General features: G+C 45.1%; 1 protein-coding gene across 1 annotated transcript in view; it reads right to left on the bottom strand.

The window, feature by feature from the left end:
* Positions 1–18,161, bottom strand: part of LOC122787852 (C3 and PZP-like alpha-2-macroglobulin domain-containing protein 8) — a 116,897-nt gene extending 98,736 nt beyond the window's left edge. The window contains exon 1 of the mRNA XM_044054767.1: positions 17,753–18,161. Coding sequence (XP_043910702.1) covers positions 17,753–17,835 — 83 coding nt within the window. The 5' untranslated portion in view covers positions 17,836–18,161. The remainder of the gene's footprint in view (positions 1–17,752) is intronic.
* Between the last annotated feature and the right edge of the window lie 367 nt (positions 18,162–18,528).

The raw sequence follows: 18,528 nt of genomic DNA, 5'->3' as shown, positions 1-18,528 counted from the left end.
GATTCAAAAGATAACCAGAAAGCCTTCTTTAGCTATGTTAAGAATCTAAGTGGCAACTCACAGATATGCGCTGAACTAATGCGAAATAAGACAAAATATACTGAACCTAATGATATTGCCAACATCCTGGCAGATGGATTCAGTGCAAACTTCACCCCCCAAAAGGGCCCACGACAATACAGGAAAAGTGTAGTGTCCTGGAAATCAGACGCAAAGGTGAAAACAGCTCTTTTAAAAGCCAAAAACACAGCATCAATGGGGCCAGATGATGTCCCACGGTGGGTCTTGAACTACAGAAAGAACTAACCCCCCCCCACCTAAACACGCTGTTCAACCACAGCCTCTCCACAGGCTACGTGCCCATAGAATGGCACATAGCAACGGTTATTGCTCGCCAAAAAGGAGGGGCCACAACTGACCCTGGCAACTATTGCCCCATAATCCTGACTAGCCTTGTCTGCAAGGCTATGGAGCGCATCATCATGGAACTCTTTAAAAAAGACATTGGGAACCTTCAAACACTTGACCCAACCCAGTATAGCTTTGTTAAGGGCAGACCATGCCTACTAAACCTGGTTGACTTATTCGAGACAGTAACCAAGGCCATAGATGAGGGTAAGGTGGTTCACACAGCCTACTTTGACCTCGCCAAGGCTTTCAACACCATTCCCCACTCGGGTATTACAGAAAAACTCACCAGCCTGAACAGCAACCCTTACATCACAGGATGGGTTGCCAACTGGTTTACAGACAGAACTCACATGGTAAGAATAGCGAGCTCCAGGTCAGACTCTAAAATCAGTCAGAAGTGGTGTCCTGCAAGGCTTGGTCCTGGGACCCCTACTGTTTGGCATATACTTCTCAGAATTACAGGCAAATACACGAGGACAATGGCTAACCAAATTTGCCAATGACTGCAAACTGGAAGCCATACTTGATTCTCCAGCTAACACAGACATCCTCCAAAACGGCCTTACTGAGACGGACACCTGATGTCAAAAGTCATGGCCTCAAGCTAAATGCCAAAAAATGCAGTGTCATCTCGTTTGGCTAAAACAAAACACAAAGACAACCCAAGGATAAAAAAACTAAAGGTAATGCTACTCAATGCCAGAAGTCTAAACCTCAAGATGCACGCACTCAAGGCTCTCCTCAGTATGGAGAAAAAGTACAGTTTTGTACCTACCATAAATGTAGATGTGCGAAGATCCACATTGCTGCAGTCCTTACACTTGGGTAGTCCGCTGTCCTCGGTCGGCCCGAATATCAAAGTATAAGGCTGACGTCGGTCAAGGCGCATTTGACTGACATCAGGACGTCAGGGTACAAATGCGCATGACCGACGTCATATCCTCAGTCTTTTCTTGCCCCAGATGTCAGAAGACCCTAAAAATAAAGGTCAAAACCAAAAGACAGCAAACAAACATCCAAGCACCCTTGCCCTAAATATATGTACAAAATATACACTATATACACAATATGTACCACTCAACCCACACAACCACCTCTAACTACAGAGGGAAGGAGGGAGGTAAATTGGACTGCAGCAATGTGGATCTTCGAACATCTACATTTATGGTAGGTACAAAACTGTACTATGTTCTTCATCTCACATTGCTGCAGTCCTTACACTTGGTTAGAATCCCAAAGCAGAGGTATGGGAGGATGGCCAAACTATAAGGAAGCAGGAGCTGCCAAAATGCCCTGCAAAACAGCAGTGGCAAAACCAGCCCTGGATTTAGAGTAAAGTGGCAGGTGATAATGCCTAGAGAAAGTATGCACTGAACTCCAAGTAGCTGCCTCCAAAATATCCTTGGTTGCCACCCCCCTCAAAAAAGCTGTCGAAGTGGCCGTAGCTCTAGTGGAATGAGGCCAAATCCTGGCTGGAATCTCCTTGCCATGATGGGAATAACAGAAAGCAATGCAAAACCCAATCCACTTTAGAAATAGTTTGTTTTGACACAGGCTTGCCCTGAGAACTCAAAGCAAAAGAAACAAATAACTGCTGAGACTGCCTGAACCCTTTAGTTCTGTCCAAATAATATCGCAACTGCCTGTGTACATCTAAAGTGTGCAAAATCTTTTCCCCTTTATTTTGGGGATTTGCATAAAAAGTAGGCAAATGAATAGTTTGGTTTAAAGCCACACTAGAAACCACTTTAGGCATAAAGGAAGGATTAGTACGTAAAGATACCCTATCCTTATGGAAAATTAAGAAAGGCTCAACCGCCATAAGGGCCTGCAATTCAGAAACCCTTCTTGCAGAGGTAATTGCCAACAAAAAAGCAGTCTTCCATGATAAATATTTCAACTCAGAAGTAGCTGCAGGCTCAAAAGGTTGTAGAGTGAGTTTCTCCAACACAAAATTGAGATCCCAAGCAGGAGTAGGAGCTCTTCGTGGGGGTCTTATATTCTTTGCCCCTCTAAGAAATTGCTTGAACAAAGGATGAGAAAACAATGGTGGGTCACAATCATAGTGAGCCGAAATTGCTGCAGCATGAACCTTAATAGAAGAGAAAGACAAACCTTTGTCCAGTAACTCAGTAAGATATTGAAGAGCCACACTCAAATTAGGCTCAGAAACATCAAAATCTTTTGCTGCACTCCAAAATAAAAATCTCTTCCATTTATCTGCGTACACTTTCCTTGTACTAGGCCTTCTAGCTTCCAAAATCACATTCAAAACTTGTTGTGGAAGTTGAGACCCTCTATGGTTCAAAACAGAATATGCCAGGCTGTTAGGTGAAGAGAGTGAAGTTTGACATTCAGCAAATGGCTGTCCTCCTGTGACAACAGGTGTGGAATCGAAGGCAAAGGCCATGGAGGCTTCCGTACCAGACTTCTCAGTAATGGGTACCAGTGCTGTCGAGGCCAATCTGGAGCTATTAAAATCATCCTTGGCTTGTCCTGTCTGACCTTTAGAAGTACCTTTGGGAGGAGAGGCAGAGGTGGAAAGGCATACACATGAAGATTGCTCCAATTGAAAGAAAGAGCATCCACTTTCCAAGCTGTGGGATGAAACCTTTTTGTGCAAAACTTTGGCAGCTGATGGTTTAGTGGAGAAGCGAACAAGATCTATGTCTGGAGTTCCCCATGACACTGTCAATTTCTGAAATACATGAGGATCCAATTTCCACTCGTGGGGATCCATAATTCGTCTGCTCAACACATCTGCTAAGGAGTTCTGTGCTCCTGGCAGAAACCTTGCCTGAAGATTGAGCTGCAAACTGAGAGCAGTCTCCCACAAAATCATTGCTTGCCTGCATAGAGGATAAGAATGCGTTCCCCCTTGCTTGTTGATGTACCACATGACAGTTGTGTTGTCTGTTAGAATCAACACCTGCCCTGGAAGAAGTAAATCCTTGAAAGCTGTTAATGCAAACTGGACTGCTAACATCTCCTTCAGGTTGATATGTAGATGTTGTAGTCTGGCAGGCCACTTGTCTTGTATCCACTTTCCATTTAGATGAGCTCCCAAGCTTTGTCTGAGGCATCTGTCGTTAAAATCTGACTCGCCTCTGGCCGGGTCACAGAGAGTCCCTTGTTTAGGTGACATTCCTGAGCCCACCACAAAAATTCCTTTTGAATGCAAGGTATTATTTGAATGACAGTGTCTAGATCCTGGCAGTGCTGTGTCCATACATTTTGAGATACCATTGCAGCTTCCTCATATGCAGTTTGGCATTGGGAAGCACCAGAATACAAGATGCCATGAACCCTAAGGCTTGAAGGACTGTCCTTGCAGTCAGCCCGGACTGATGAGATAGCTGATGGAAGTAAAGGGATAGACTCTTTCGTTTGTCCGGGGTTAAAAGGCCATCTGGGATGCTGTATTCAGTCTCACACCCAGAAAGCACATGTCCTGAGAGGGTACTAGACTGGACTTTATTTCGCTCACAGAATACCCCAGGCATCTTAGCACTGCTATCACATATTCCAAATGATGAAGAAGCTCTTCCCTTCCTTGAGCCAGAATCAGGCAGTCGTCCAAATAAGGATAGATCTGTATTCCTTTTAGCCTGAAGAAAGCTATCACTGGAGCCAGAACTTTCGTGAACACTCTGGGCAGTAGATAAGCCAAAGGGCAATGCAGAGAACTGATAGTGAGAAGTCCCAGCTCGAAAACGCAGATACTTCCTGCAACTTAGTCTGATAGGAACATGAAGGTAAGCCTCCTTGAGATCCAAAGTTACCATCCAATGATCTTTGCCCAGCAGAGGTAAAAGCTGCTGTAACGTCAACATTTTGAACTTGGGAATGTCCAGATAAGTGTTGAGGGTAGACAAATCCAAAATTGGTCTCCACGTGTTCCCCTTCTTTGGTACTAGGAACAGGCGAGAATAAAATCCTAGGCCCACTTCTGGCATAGGGACCGGCTGTATGGCCCCTATTTGGAGTAACAGAGAAACTTGCTTGTGAGCCTCTATTCTTTGTTGAGGAGGAATGTCTGGCATGCCTTTGAAAGGAGGCAAGGTATGGAAATAAAACCTGTAACCGTGGTGTATGATATCCAATACCCATCTGTCTTGGGTAATTAAACTCCAATTTTCTTTGAAAAGTGCCAACCTTCCTCCCAAAGGTGCTGCCAGACGAGAAGGCTCTGGCAGCTGAAAAGGTAGGTCATTGGGTCTGTTTACGAAAGGACTGACCCCTGCCCTCACCCGAAGACTGTGCAGGAGAACTCCCTGTTCTAGGCCTGAAAGAGCCCTGAGCTCTACCCCTACCACGTCTAGATCTACCTCTAGACTGGGAATCATAAGAAGGATACGTCCACCCCTTAGTAGGCCAATTTCTACTAAACTTTGGAGGCTGGATCTGCAAAAAATCTTTAACAGTCTGCATAGACTTAGCCTGGTCTTCCATTTTCTTTAAAACTGCCTCAACAGGAGTACCAAACAACACGTCAGATTGTAAAGGAGCATCTAAAATCCTTGTTTTAACATGTTCAGATAAATTTTGATCCCTCAGCCAGGCGTGCCAGCGAAGAACTGACCCAGTGGCAGCCACCCTAGACGAGGCCTGTACAGCATCAAAACCACATTGCAAAGAATGCTTACCCACCTGTTCAGAAACATGTACTAAATCTTGCAACTCTTGACAATCAATACCTTCTGCCAGAGCATCAACCTTAGACTTCAATTGTGAAAGGAGATAGTTTTGGTATTTCAACATGTGAAACTGGCAATTCAAAGCCCTCATAGCAAGAGTGGAAGAAGTATAAACTTTCTTTCCCCATCTATCCAAGGCCCTGGCCTCTTTGTCTGCAGGAACCGGATTCTTTACAACAGAAGCCTTAACACCTTTAGGCCCCTGGCTAACAGTTTCTGGGTCTGCCCTAGGACTCTTAAAAGATACTTATGAGCTTCAGGCACCCTGTAATACCTATCCGGTTTAACAGGAGCAGGAGGCAAAGAATCAGGATTAAGAGAAGCCTCTGTAAAAACATCTTCCACTACATCCAAAACAGGAGGTATAGCCAAAGGCCTATGCTGGGGTAAAACAAAAATTCCCTAAGCCTTTTCCTGGAATCAGAGAAGTCCTGACCTTCCCACTTAAAATGCTCCCTCATGGAATGAAGAGTTTCTGAAAAGAAAAATCCTCAGGAGGAGAAGCAGAAGGAGTAGAATCATCCACATCAGAATCAGAATAAGGAGAGTACTCCTGCAAGTCTTCAGCCGAAGACTCTGAAATATCTGAAGCCTGCTCAAAACTCCCTAGCTCAGGCTCCACCCTAGGTCTCTTATCAGGAGGGCATAGAACCCTAATCAAAGTAATCAAATCTTCTGCCATTTTAAGCATATGCTTCTTGGGCACAGTTCCTGAAGAGCTAGGGTAACACCAACTGAAGCTAAACCTGGCCTGCCCCTGGGAGAAGCCTTGGAAACAGAAGGAGAGGGCCTAACCACCCTAGGCAGGGAGACCTGAGAAGCCCCATCAGCCTGGCCTGCCTCCTGAGAGGCCACATCCTGCAATAACAAAGTCTCTCCTGGGATCCCAAAGAAACCTCCGGTGGAACCACCGGCTCCACCGACACCTCTAAAGAACCGGCGTCCGGTGACGGTTCCTCTAGCCTAGGTTTAACTGCTTTGTCCTTGCGCTTCTTCGAAGAAGCGGGCGTCGGAGCATCCGACGGCATTTTATAATTGCACCGCTTCCCGAAGACTAACCTGGCACAATCTAATCTTCTCTTAATAGTGCGCTTATTGAATCTAGCACAAGAGCGACACCCAACAACGTCGTGCTCAGGCCCTAAACAAGGAATACACAAAGTATGGTAGTCTCTATGCGGTATCTGTTTCCCACAAGAAATACAATTATTCACTTTTTCTGACATCCCGTAAACCACTGAGGCAAGAAAAAACCAAAATATTCCTCAACGGGGTACTTAGCCAACTTTGACTCGGTCTGAAACTCCGAAATCGAACAATTTCAGAACGCCAACCGGCACTTGCAACGCTGCTTCTGCATCGGACCCTGCGGCAAAAAAGACTGAGGATATGACGTCGGTCATGCGCATTTGTACCCTGACGTCCTGATGTCAGTCAAATGCGCCTTGACCGACGTCAGCCTTATACTTTGATATTCGGGCCGACCGAGGACAGCGGACTACCCAAGTGTAAGGACTGCAGCAATGTGAGATGAAGAACATTCAATGTTTGTGCAGTAACAGAAACCTGGTTCAAGGCTCCTGAGAGCACCCCAGCACTACCAGGTTATAACTCATACCATGCGTTTCAGCCCCAAAACTCGGACTGAAGCACAAAAGGAGGGGGAGTATCTATATTAATCAAAGATACCTACACCTCCAGGTTAGTGGCACTGCACGAAGCATCGGAAACCATCCATGTGCAACTAACAGCGGGCATAACTGCCTTTCAGTTTGTAGCCTGCTACAGAACACACTCCCTATTACAGTAACCCCACTTGGTATTCCTGAGAACACTGGAGAATATGAAGGTCTCTTCAAACACTATGTTATTGGGTGACTTCAACTACCCAGCATCGACTGGGAAAACTACTTAAGCCCAAACACCCTCGCCCAACGGTTCCTTGAATTTATAAACTCTAGCGCAATGGAACAACTCGTCACCACTCCCACAAGGGGGAACAACATATTGGACCTGGTCATCACCAACATGGGGACTCTATGTTCCACACCAGAGGTAAACCCCTCATTGGTAAGATCAGACCATAAACAAATTTCCCTGGACATCCATATCCCGTCCCCCCCCAGCCAAGGAAATCACTGTACAGAATTTCTCAAAAGCGAACTTTGCAGGTGGAATCCTTCAAAGCCCCTGGGCCAGAGGATAATACAGCCCAATCCGCAGAATCCTTTACAAATGCATTCTATGAGCACCTGCAGGAATGCATGGATCGTGCTATCCCAAATAAAACCAAGTCTCACTCCTCCAAAAACAGGAGACCGGTCTGGTGGACCCCGGCCATAAATAAGCTATACAACAGAAGGAGGAAGCTACTACATGACAGAGCAAAATCCCAAAAAGGGAAGACATCTCTGATCAGTATTAGCAAGAAACTTCGATCCCTCATAAAATCATCAAAGGCCATCTTCAAAAGAAAAATTGCCCTAGACACTAAAGATAATCACAAGGCCTTCTTTAGTTATGTCAGGAACATGGGTGGAAACTCCCAGATATGCTCTGAATTGTTGCATAACGGTACAAAATATACCTAACCTACAGACATAACCAACATCCTGGCAGACAGATTCAGCGCAAACCCCCCTCCCCCCAAAGGAGCAAATGCCTATCCCAACTGAATGTAACCTCCCTGACATCACAGATGCACAGGTGAACGCTGCCCTCTCCAAAGCAAAAAACATAGCATCTATGGGACCGGACGGTGTCCCAGTCTGTGTCTTACACGAGCTCCAAGAAGAACTAAACCCTCACATTAAGTCACTGTTCAAACTTAGCCTTACTACAGGATATGTACCCAAAGAATAGCGTACAGCTACAGTGGTCCCACTCCACAAAGGTGGTGCCACAACGGACCCCGAAAACTATCGCCCCATAAGCCTGACTAGTCTGGTCTGTAAAGCTATGGAGCATATTATCATGGAACTCATAAACAAAGACATTGGGAGCCTCCAGACACTGGACCCTACCCAATTCGGCTTTGTTAAGGGCAGATCTTGCCTCTTAAACCTAGCTGATTTCTTTGAAACAGATACCAAAGCCATAAATGAGGGTAAGGTAGTCCACACAGCCTACCTGGACCTCGCAAAAGCCTTCGACACAATACCCCACTCGGGCATCATAAATAAGCTTACCAGCTTAAATATCAACCCCTTTTATAGTGCCTGCACATTTGAACTGTATCTTACTGAAATTGCTACACCTTGTTTGCTGTAGCATAGACTAGATCCAGGCCTGCTGAATCTGGCTTTGTTTATATGCTTGTTGTTTGTTTGCTTGTTATTTCCCTGGAATGCTAATTCCACCTAATACGCGGCTTCTCAGTGCTTCTGTGGATCACTAGTGATATCTGCATTGCTTACTGTACTTATTTCCTTGTTTCACTTGAAAGAAAGTTACTGTTTGTCGATTTTGCATTTAAGTTACCTGTAACACATTGCACTTAAGTTACCTGGCACTTGCTCACTAAAGCAATTATATAAGTCAGCACTAAAAATTAAAAGCACTACACCCGCACTCCCCAATGGCCCTTGTTTTCAATTATTAAGGAATTCCCAATATTATTCTAGCATGTCCAAAGGTCAGTTGTCAATCTCCTCTCCGGTCCAGCTGGTGAATCTGGGAATCTTGAGGCAATGTTACAACTGCCTCATGTACACAGACAACCCTCTCCTCCTCCCAACAAATTCCAACACATGTGAGAGATGCAACCATACAGCCAAACTGGAGGCGAAGCTCTCTCAACTCAGTACTGGCATAACCAGTCAGGAGGACAAGGAAACCACACTCACTACAATTCCAGTCTCACATAGACGTACCACAACAGCAAACCAAACACATAATCACACAAAAACATACTCGGAGGCTCTAAATAAAGAACTGCCTAAGCAGCAGAGACCTCCAAAGCAGACACCCAAGCAACTGCTACCCCAAAACAAAACACATGCAACACATATCTCACAAAGCCAGTGTGCCGAACACTCACAGCCCTTAAGACTGAACAACACACCTGATACACTTGTAATAGGTGACTATCGTCAGGCACACTGACGTCTCGCTCACCAGGCTGAACAAGGAGAGGGTCACGGTGAGCAGCCTGTCGGGCGCTAGGATCCGCCACATAACACAAGCACTCAGGTCACTCCAAGGCAAGTACAACTATGACTCCATCATTGTCCATGCTGGTGTGAATGACCTGAGACATACCTCCCTGGACTACATGAAAAGACACATAAAGGAGCTCTCTGAGCATGCAGCCCAGGCCGGTATGACCCTGACCTTGAGTAGTATCTTACCCTCACCAAGAATGATGCCACAATATTAAGACAAGATGATCAATTTCAACAATTGGCTTAAGTACTGGTGTCATTCAAAGGGGATCCAATGCCTGTCAGCTTGGGATGATATGCTCGACAAGCCACGATGCTTCGCTAGGGACGGCTTGCACCTGTCACCCCTAGGCTTTCAGATATTGGCAAAGGCTCTTGCTACCCCCCTAGTGCCTTTTTTAGGCAAGGCTCAAAAGACAAACTCACCTCCATAGGTATCACAAGGGATAAGAAACTAAGAGTAATGCTACTCAACGCCAGAAGTCTAAACCTCAAGATGCACTTTTCGAAACTCTTCTTAGCATGGAGAACATCGATATCTGTGCAGTAACAGAAACCTGGTTCAGGGCTCCTGAGAGCACCCCAGCACTACCAGGTTATACCTCATACCATGCTTTTCAGCCCCAAAACTTGGACCGAACCACAAAGGAGGGGAGTATCGATATTCATCAAAGATACCCACACCTCCAGGTTGGTGGCAAAGCACGAAGCATCAGAGACTATCCATGTGCAACTAACAATGGGTAAAACTGCCTTCCAGTTTATAGCCTGCTACAGACCACCCTCCCAAACCCAGGAACCCCACTCGGCCTTCCTGAGAACACTGGAAAATATGAAGGTCTCTCCAAACACCATTATATAGGGCGACTTCAACTACCCAAACATAGACTGGGAGCATTACTCTAGCTCCAAAACCCTAGCCCAAAGTTTCCTAGAATTTATAAACTCAAATGCTATGGAACAACTTGTTACCACTCCCACAAGAGGGGAAAACATACTGGATCTGATCATCACCAACATGGGGACTCTATGCTCCAGACCAGAAGTGTATCCCTCACTGGTAAGATCAGACCATAAACTAATCTCAATGGATTTTCACATACCGACCCCACCCCCTGCCCAGAAAACCACAGTGAAAAACTTCTCTAAAGCAAATTTCACACTCCTCAAAACCAAGGTGGAATCCTTCAAAGCCCCCGGGCCTGTGGAAAATACAACCCAGACCGCATAATCCTTTATAAACGCATTCTATGAACACCTTCAGGAATGCATGGATCATGCGATCCCAAACAAAACCAAGACCCAATCCTCCAAAGGCTGTCTGGTGGACCCCAACCAAAAACAAACTATACAATAGAAGGAGGAAGCTACTAAATGATAGAGCAAAATCCCAAAAAGGGAAGGCATCACTGATCAGTATTAGCAAAAAACTACAGGCACTCATAAAATTGTCTAAGGCCAACTTCGAGAGAAAAATTGCACAGGACACCAAGGATAATCACAAGGCTTTCTTTATTTATGTTAGGAACCTGGGTGGTAATTCCCAGATATGCTCAGAATTAGTCCAAAATGACAAAAAAATACACTGAACCCACAGACATTGCCAACATCCTAGCTAACAGGTTCAGCGCAAACTCTCCCCCCACCACCAAAAGGGCAAATATCTATCCCAGCAGAGTGCTGCCCCCCTGACATCTCAGATGCTCAGGTAAGAGCCGCCCTCTCCAAAGCAAAAAACACAGCATCAATGGGACCAGACGGTGTCCCGGGCTGCGTCCTACATTAACTCCAATTAGAACTAAACCCAAACATAACACTACTGTTCAATCTCAGCCTTACTACAGGATATGTGCCCAAAGAGTGGCGTACAGCAACAGTGGTCCCTCTCCATAAAGGTGGTGCCTCAACGGATCCTGGAAACTATCGCCCCATAAGCCTGACTAACTTGGTCTGCAAAGCTATGGAAAGGATCATCATGGACCTCATAAATAGAGATATTGGGGACCTACAGACACTAGAGCCTACCCAGTTTGGCTTTGTTAAGGGCAGATCATCCTCTTAAACCTGGTTGATTTCTTTGAAACAGTCACCAAGGCCACTGACGAGGGGAAGGTGGTCCACACAGCCTACCTGGACCTCGCGAAAAGCCTTCGATACAATACCCCACTCGAGCATTATAGATAAGCTCACCAGCTTAAATATAAACCCCTATGTCACTAGATGGATTGCAAACTGGCTCAAGGACAGAACCCACATGGTTAGAATTGCTGGAGCCATGTCAGACTCCAAACCAGTTACAAGTGGTGTCCCACAAGGCTCAGTCCTGGGACCTCTCTTGTTCGGTATATATTTCTCGGAGGTACAGGCCAACATAGAAGGACTGTGGCTGACCAAGTTCGCAGATGACTGCAAACTGGGTGCCATAATCGACTCTCCAGCTGACACAAGCATCCTCCAAAAGGGCCTCATAGAAACAGACAACTGGTGCCAGAGCCATGGCCTCAAGCTAAATGCCAAAAGTGTATAGTCATCCCCTTTGGCAAAAACAAAGTGCCCACAAATTACTACATAGGTGGTAATCCATTAAGTACAGAAGAAGTAATTAGGGACCTGGGGACCCAAGTTGATAGCAATCTCATTTGACAACCACGTGGCCAAAGTGGTTAGAAAAACATTTTATATAGCCCACCTAATCATGAAGGGATTCACATCTAGATCAGAGGAGGTTATCGTGCCTCTTTACTCATCCCTCATCAGGCCCATAATTGAGTACAATGCCCCTTTTGGGATGTACTTTACCAGACACCTGCAGCAACTGGAAAGACCCCAAAAGTACCTCACCAAGAGGATCAAAGGGCTCAAAGAGATGCCATATGCTGCCCGGTTAAAGAAACTCCAGCTCTACTCAGTGGCATACCGCCTGTTCAGAGGCGATCTGTGCCTGACGTATAAAGCCATGTCCAACCCAGAATTAATGGACATGCTGCACCTCAAAAAATCCAAATCCCATTGAGCTACGCGCTCGAGAGACTTGAACCTCAGCACTGAAATAAATAGGACATGCTGGAGGGACAGATTCAGAACCCAGAGGCTCCCTTCACTCTGGAATAAAATCCCAGTCCAGGTTAGGCAGAGTCCCTCATTGACTCTCTTCAAGAGGAATCTTGATGAGTGGATGGGAGATCGTAGGTTTACCCCGGGTATCACTTCTGTGTCACTGTTGGACAGAGGCACAGTATACTAACCTCGAAAAAGGGCATAGCAAAATAAATTTAAAATGGGTGGCTGAAGCCAAACACATTCTGGCTAGGCTTATAAATGCCCTACGGCAGATAGCCTAGTATGAACCTATGAACCTCTATCACAAGATGGGTTGCAAACTGGCTCAGAGATAGAACCCACATGGTCAGAATCGCAGGTGCCATGTCCGAATCTAAACAAGTTAGAAGTGGCATCCCACAGGGCTCAGTTCTGGGACCTCTCTCGTTCGGTATATACTTCTCTGAGGTTCAGGCTAACACGGGGGGATTATGGCTGACAAAGTTTGCAGATGACTGCTAACTGGGGGCCATAATCGATTCTCCAGCTGACACAAGCATCCTCCAAAAGGGTCTCACAGAGACGGATGCTTGGTGCCAGAGCCACGGCCTCAAGCTAAATGCTAAAAAGTGCATAGTCATCCCCTTTGGGAAAAACAAGGTGCCCACAAATTACCACATAGGTGGTAATCCATTAAGTATGGAAGAAGTAATTAGAGATTTGGGGACCAACGTAGATAGTAATCTCTCCTTTGATAATCACGTTGCCAAAGTGGTTAGAAAGACCTTCCATATAGCCCACCTTATCACGAAAGGATTCAAATCAAAATCAAGAGAGGTCATTGTGCCCCTCTACTCATCACTCATCAGGCCCATAATTGAATACAATGCCCCTTTTGGGATGTACTTTACCCGACACCTGCAGCAACTGGAGAGCCCCAAAAATACCTCACGAAGAGGACCATGGGCTACAAACAGTTGTCCTATACAGCTCGACTAAAGAAACTCCAGCTCTACTCAGTTGCTTACCGCCTACTCAGAGGCGATCTATGCCTGACGTACAAAGCCATGTCAAACCCAGAATTAATGGACATGCTCCACCTCAAAAAATCCAAGTCCCTTAGAGCTACACGCTCCAGGGACCTAAAGCTCAGCACAAAAATAAATAAGACATGCTGGAGGGACAGATTCATTTCCCAGAGGCTCCCCTCACTCTGGAATAGAATCCCAATTCATGTTAGACATAGCCCCTTGCTGACCCTCTTCCAGCGAAATCTGGACGCGTGGATGGGAAATCGCAAATTCACCCCTGGGATCTCTTCTGTGTCCCTGCTAGACAGCGGCACAGTAAACTAATCTTAAAAGAGTACCTTCTGTGACCTACTTTACAGAGGCACAGTAGGCTAATCTAATAGGGAGGCGGAAGCCAAATACACTCTGGCTAGGCTTATAAATGCCCTAGGGCAGATAGCCTAGTATCTACCTATGAACCTATGAATTACCACATAGGTGGCAGCCCCCTTAATACAGAAGAGGTAATAAGAGATCTGGGGACCCAGGCAGATAGTAATCTCTCCTTTGACAATCATATTGCCAACGTAGTTAGGAAATCCTTCTATGTGGCCCATCTAATTACTACAGGGTTCGCATCTAGAAATAAAGAGGTTATAGTGCCCCTCTACTCGTCACTCAGACCCATCATAGAGTACAATGCCCCATTTGGGATGCAATGCCTCATTTGGGATGCACCTCACAAGACACTTCCAACAGCTGGTACTGATCCTACAGACATTGCCAACATACTGGCTGGCAGGTTCAGTGCAAACTTCTCCCCCCCCTCCCCCCCAAAAGGAGAGATATCTATACCAAATGAGTGCAGCCCCCCAAACATCTCCAGCGCCCAAGTGAGAACTGCTCTCTCCAAAGCAAAAAACACAGCATCCATGGGACCCGATGGTGTCCCCGGCTGTGTGCTCCACGAACTCAATGAGGAATTAAACCCACAGCTAGGACAGCTGTTTAATCAAAGTCTTACCTCTGGATACACTCAGGAGTGGCGCACTGCAACTGTGGTCCCACTTAAAGGCGGTGCCTCCACAGACCCTGGAAATTACCGGCCCATTAGCTTGACAAGCCTTATCTGCAAAGCCATGGAGAGGATCATAATGGACCTCATAAATAAAGACATAGGGAATTTGCAGACTTTGGATCCAACCCAGTTTGGCTTTGTCAAAGGCAGATCATGCCTTTTAAACTTGGTTGACTTTTCAAACAGTCACCAAAGCCATTGATGAGGGAAAGGCAGTCCATACAGCCTACCTCGATCTGGCTAAGGCCTTCGATACAATACCCCACTCGGGTATCATTGAAAAACTCATCAGCTTAAATGTTAACCCATACATCACAAGATGGGTTGCAAACTGGCTGAGTGACAGAACCCACAGGGTCAGAGTTGCTGGCGCCATGTCAGACTCAAAGCCTGTCACAAGTGGTGTCCCACAGGGCTCAGTCCTGGGCCCACTCTTGTTTGGCATCTACTTTTCCGAAGTACAAGCAAACACAGGAGGGTTATGGCTGACAAAGTTTGCAGATGACTGCAAACTGGGCGCCATAGTAGAAAACACATCCGACACAGATATCCTTCAGAAGGGTCTCACAGAAACGGATAACTGGTGCAAGAGCCACGGCCTAAAGTTAAATGCCAAAAAATGCATAGTCATACCCTTCGGGAAAAACAAGGTTACCCCTAGCTACCAAATAGGTGGCAATCCACTGAGCACAGAAGAAGTTATCAGGGACCTGGGGACCCAGGTTGATAGTAGTCTGTCATTCGACACCCATGTAGCTAAAGTAGTTAGGAAGTCCTTCTACATTGCCCACCTTATCATGAAGGGATTCTCATCTAGATCAAGGAGGTCATAGTCTCCCTTTACTCATCAGACCAATGATTGAGTACAATGCCCCATTCGAATGTATCTGACCCGACACTTGCAGCAGCTGGAGAGGCCACAAAGTTCCTCACCAAAAGGATAAAGGGTCTCAAAATCTGTCCTATGCTGCCCGAATGAAAGAACTCCAGCTCTATTCAGTCGCACGCTTGCTCAGAGGTGACCTTTGCCTAACATACAAGGCCATGTCAAACCCAGATTTGATGAATATGCTTCACCTCAAAAATCTAGATCCATCAGAGCCACAAGGGCGGAGACTTAAACCTCGACACGGCTATTAATAGGACGTGCTGGAGAGATAGATTCATCACCCAAAGACTCCCTATGCTGTGGAACAAAATCCCGGTACATGTGAGGCAGAGCACCTCGCTGGCCTTGTTCAAGAGAAATCTTGACCAATGGATGGGAGATCGCAGATATACCCCAGGAATTACCTCAGTGTCACTGCTCGACAGAGGCACAGCAAAATAATGGGTATAGTTCCCCATACTAAAGGGGTGGCGTAAGCCACAAAACAATGGGCTAGGCTTATAAATGCCCTCGGGCAGATAGCCTAGTATGAACCTATGAACCTATGGAAAGACCACAAAAGTACCTCAGCAAGAGGATTACTGGCCTCAAACATATGTCCTATGCAGCCCGACTGAAAAAACTCTGTCTGTACTCTGTGGCATATCGATTACTCAGAGGTGATCTCTGCCTGACTTACAAAGCCATATCCAACTCACAATTGATGGACATGCTCCACCTAAGGAAATCCAAGTCTCTGCACAGTCAAACTGAGCACTTTCAAGATGTGCATAGGGAGACCACCAATGGTGTTTCTTGCCTCCCATCCTATTTATGACAACTTTTATGGACAATTTATAATGGCAAAGCCAAAATCTGGAAAAAATCCAGTTAGGGTACATAATGGCTACATTTACTTTGTACAAAGATTATTCTGTACTCTTTCTCATTTATCTCAAGAGACTGATCTACACAGTAGAATGGAGTGGTTCAGTGCCAAGAAAGTAGCAAAAGGAATGAAAATCAACTCCTCCAAACCAAAAAATTATATTTTGTCTTGGAAAAGCGAACTACCCTTCACTGGCTGTGGGGCAGCTACTTACTGTGGAAGCTTTTATGAATTTTGTAGTCTTTTCAACTAATGCCAGAGGAGACTGGTGCAGGGGTGGCAAGTACTGCAAGAACTCAAACTTTTGAAAACAGAACTGCAAGTTACTGGTCAGCCTATGTCCCATCTTCATGAGCTTTGGACAGTTACCAATGGAGGATATTCACAGATCAGAACAGAAGAAATTAAATCCTCACAGGGCATCTTGGCTCACCTCCAGGACAGAATTAACAGTAAGGCAAGCCAGGAGGATCTAGGAGTTCAACCACTGGTTCTCCAGATTGAGAGGAGTCAGCTGAGGTTGTCTGACCACCTCGTAAGGATGTCCATGGATGTTTTTTTCCAAGAAGTTTACTAGACATTACCCTACTAAAACGATACCTAGAAAAAAAACCAGGACACATCATTTAACCTGCCTGTGAATGACTGGGGATCCAAAGGATGGAGACTGCTGCTAGGATCTTCCCCTTCAGCTTGTCACAATCCTCAGCATGGCAAGTGGATTAAAAAACAAATATTATACAATGAATGGTACAACAGTAAAGTAGGAAAATCACAACATTCTATGGTTCCTACTCCAGGACATACAAAAACTGTATATACCGTGTTATTCCTTAATGAGATTTTTTCATTGCAATGATATTCTTAGACGTTTTATCTTATTTAGTGAATAATTTTATTGTTAAATGACTAGCAGTCTTCTACTGTCTTCTTATCAAGTGAAATGAATGTTAGTGTCTATTGACTGCAGCACTAAATGCTTTTGCCTGCCTCGTTTCAGTTTTGGGAAAACAAATTCAACAGACACTAAATCTGGAATTAGCTATGCAAATTCTCTACAAATCCTGCAGCACATCTGATGTAACATAATAAAGGTTTACATACCCAATACAAACTTGGTAAACTTTATTCGCAGCCTGTAAATTTTTCAGCAGCAAGTTAGTGCACTAGTTAAGGTTCACGTCACTAAACTACGGAATTTATGAGGCTTGTGGTATAGATGCACTGAAATGTTTTGGGCATTATGCTATTGTGTTATGCCGACCCCAAGAAAAGGTTATTCCCGCAAGGGGAACTTTCTTAACAGCGTACTTAATGAACACAAACCGTTTCTCACAAAATTTACTTTTTGCGGTACTTTTTTGGGTGGTGGTAACAACGCTTTAATTTAATACAATTAACCAATTTCTACAAATTGTTACTACTTAACTGTACTTTCTGTAATATTTTTTTTAAATAGCACCTTTAAAAATGGCCAGTCTGTCCTATGCAATACTACATTACCACATAACAAGGGAGAGTAAAATAAATACTGCCATAAGCACTTTAACATACCGGCAGGCACAGAATAAGACAATCCTCTACGGGGATAACTTACGGTTTCGGCTGAGCACTACAACTCCAGTAAAGCAAAAGCAGCGAATTTAGGAAAATCCACAACGTAGAAAACATTGACTGCATCTTCCCAAATTCCAGTAATGAAACTACAAATCACGGACGCTGAAGTTTTTCATTTAAACTCCAAAAAATGATATAAGAAGCAGTTACTGTGTGTCTTAAATTGGCTACTGCTCTCCAGCCATATCCAAATGATCCTCCGTAAGTAAGCCGGTGAAACCGCAAACTTCGCCTCTTCTGCGAAGTTGTCTACATAAAGATCCTCACAGATTTGACCCTCGTGCGCGTCCCGGCGACCCGATCTTCAGCAACGTTTCAGCTGCGCGCTGCTGCCTCAACCAAACAGACAAAAAGTAACATGTTAAAAGCTACAGCTTACTCCAATCTATTGACGAAGCTTTTGTTTCTGTTGGTATTACAGTACATATCAGTGGTCTACAATCCGACTCCTCCTCTTCCCCCTCCCACTGCTTACTGGCCAGTCCACACAGAAGGTTAAAAAACGTGCTTTTTAATGAGATAGAATGTATAAGCTAAGAACTAAGGAAGTTTACCTCAAAATATCAATGCAGACTTAAGAGAATATATTCCTTACACCCAGAATGGGGACATACCTGGGACAAAAGTGCAAATGGAACATGTAAACTGTTATGGATAACTCAAAACGAAAGAAATACGGCTGAAAACACTGCTCCCCGAAGTAGTTGTCAACCAGTCTGGGAAAATCTTCACTTAATCAGGGGGACTCGTACCTCT

This window comes from Protopterus annectens, chromosome 13.part0 (assembly GCF_019279795.1).
Source record: "Protopterus annectens isolate FY-2018-M chromosome 13.part0, PAN1.0, whole genome shotgun sequence".
In the NCBI taxonomy this organism is placed as follows: domain Eukaryota; kingdom Metazoa; phylum Chordata; order Ceratodontiformes; family Protopteridae; genus Protopterus; species Protopterus annectens.
Note: the sequence above shows the minus strand (reverse complement) of the source record. Positions and strands in the feature narration are given on the sequence as shown.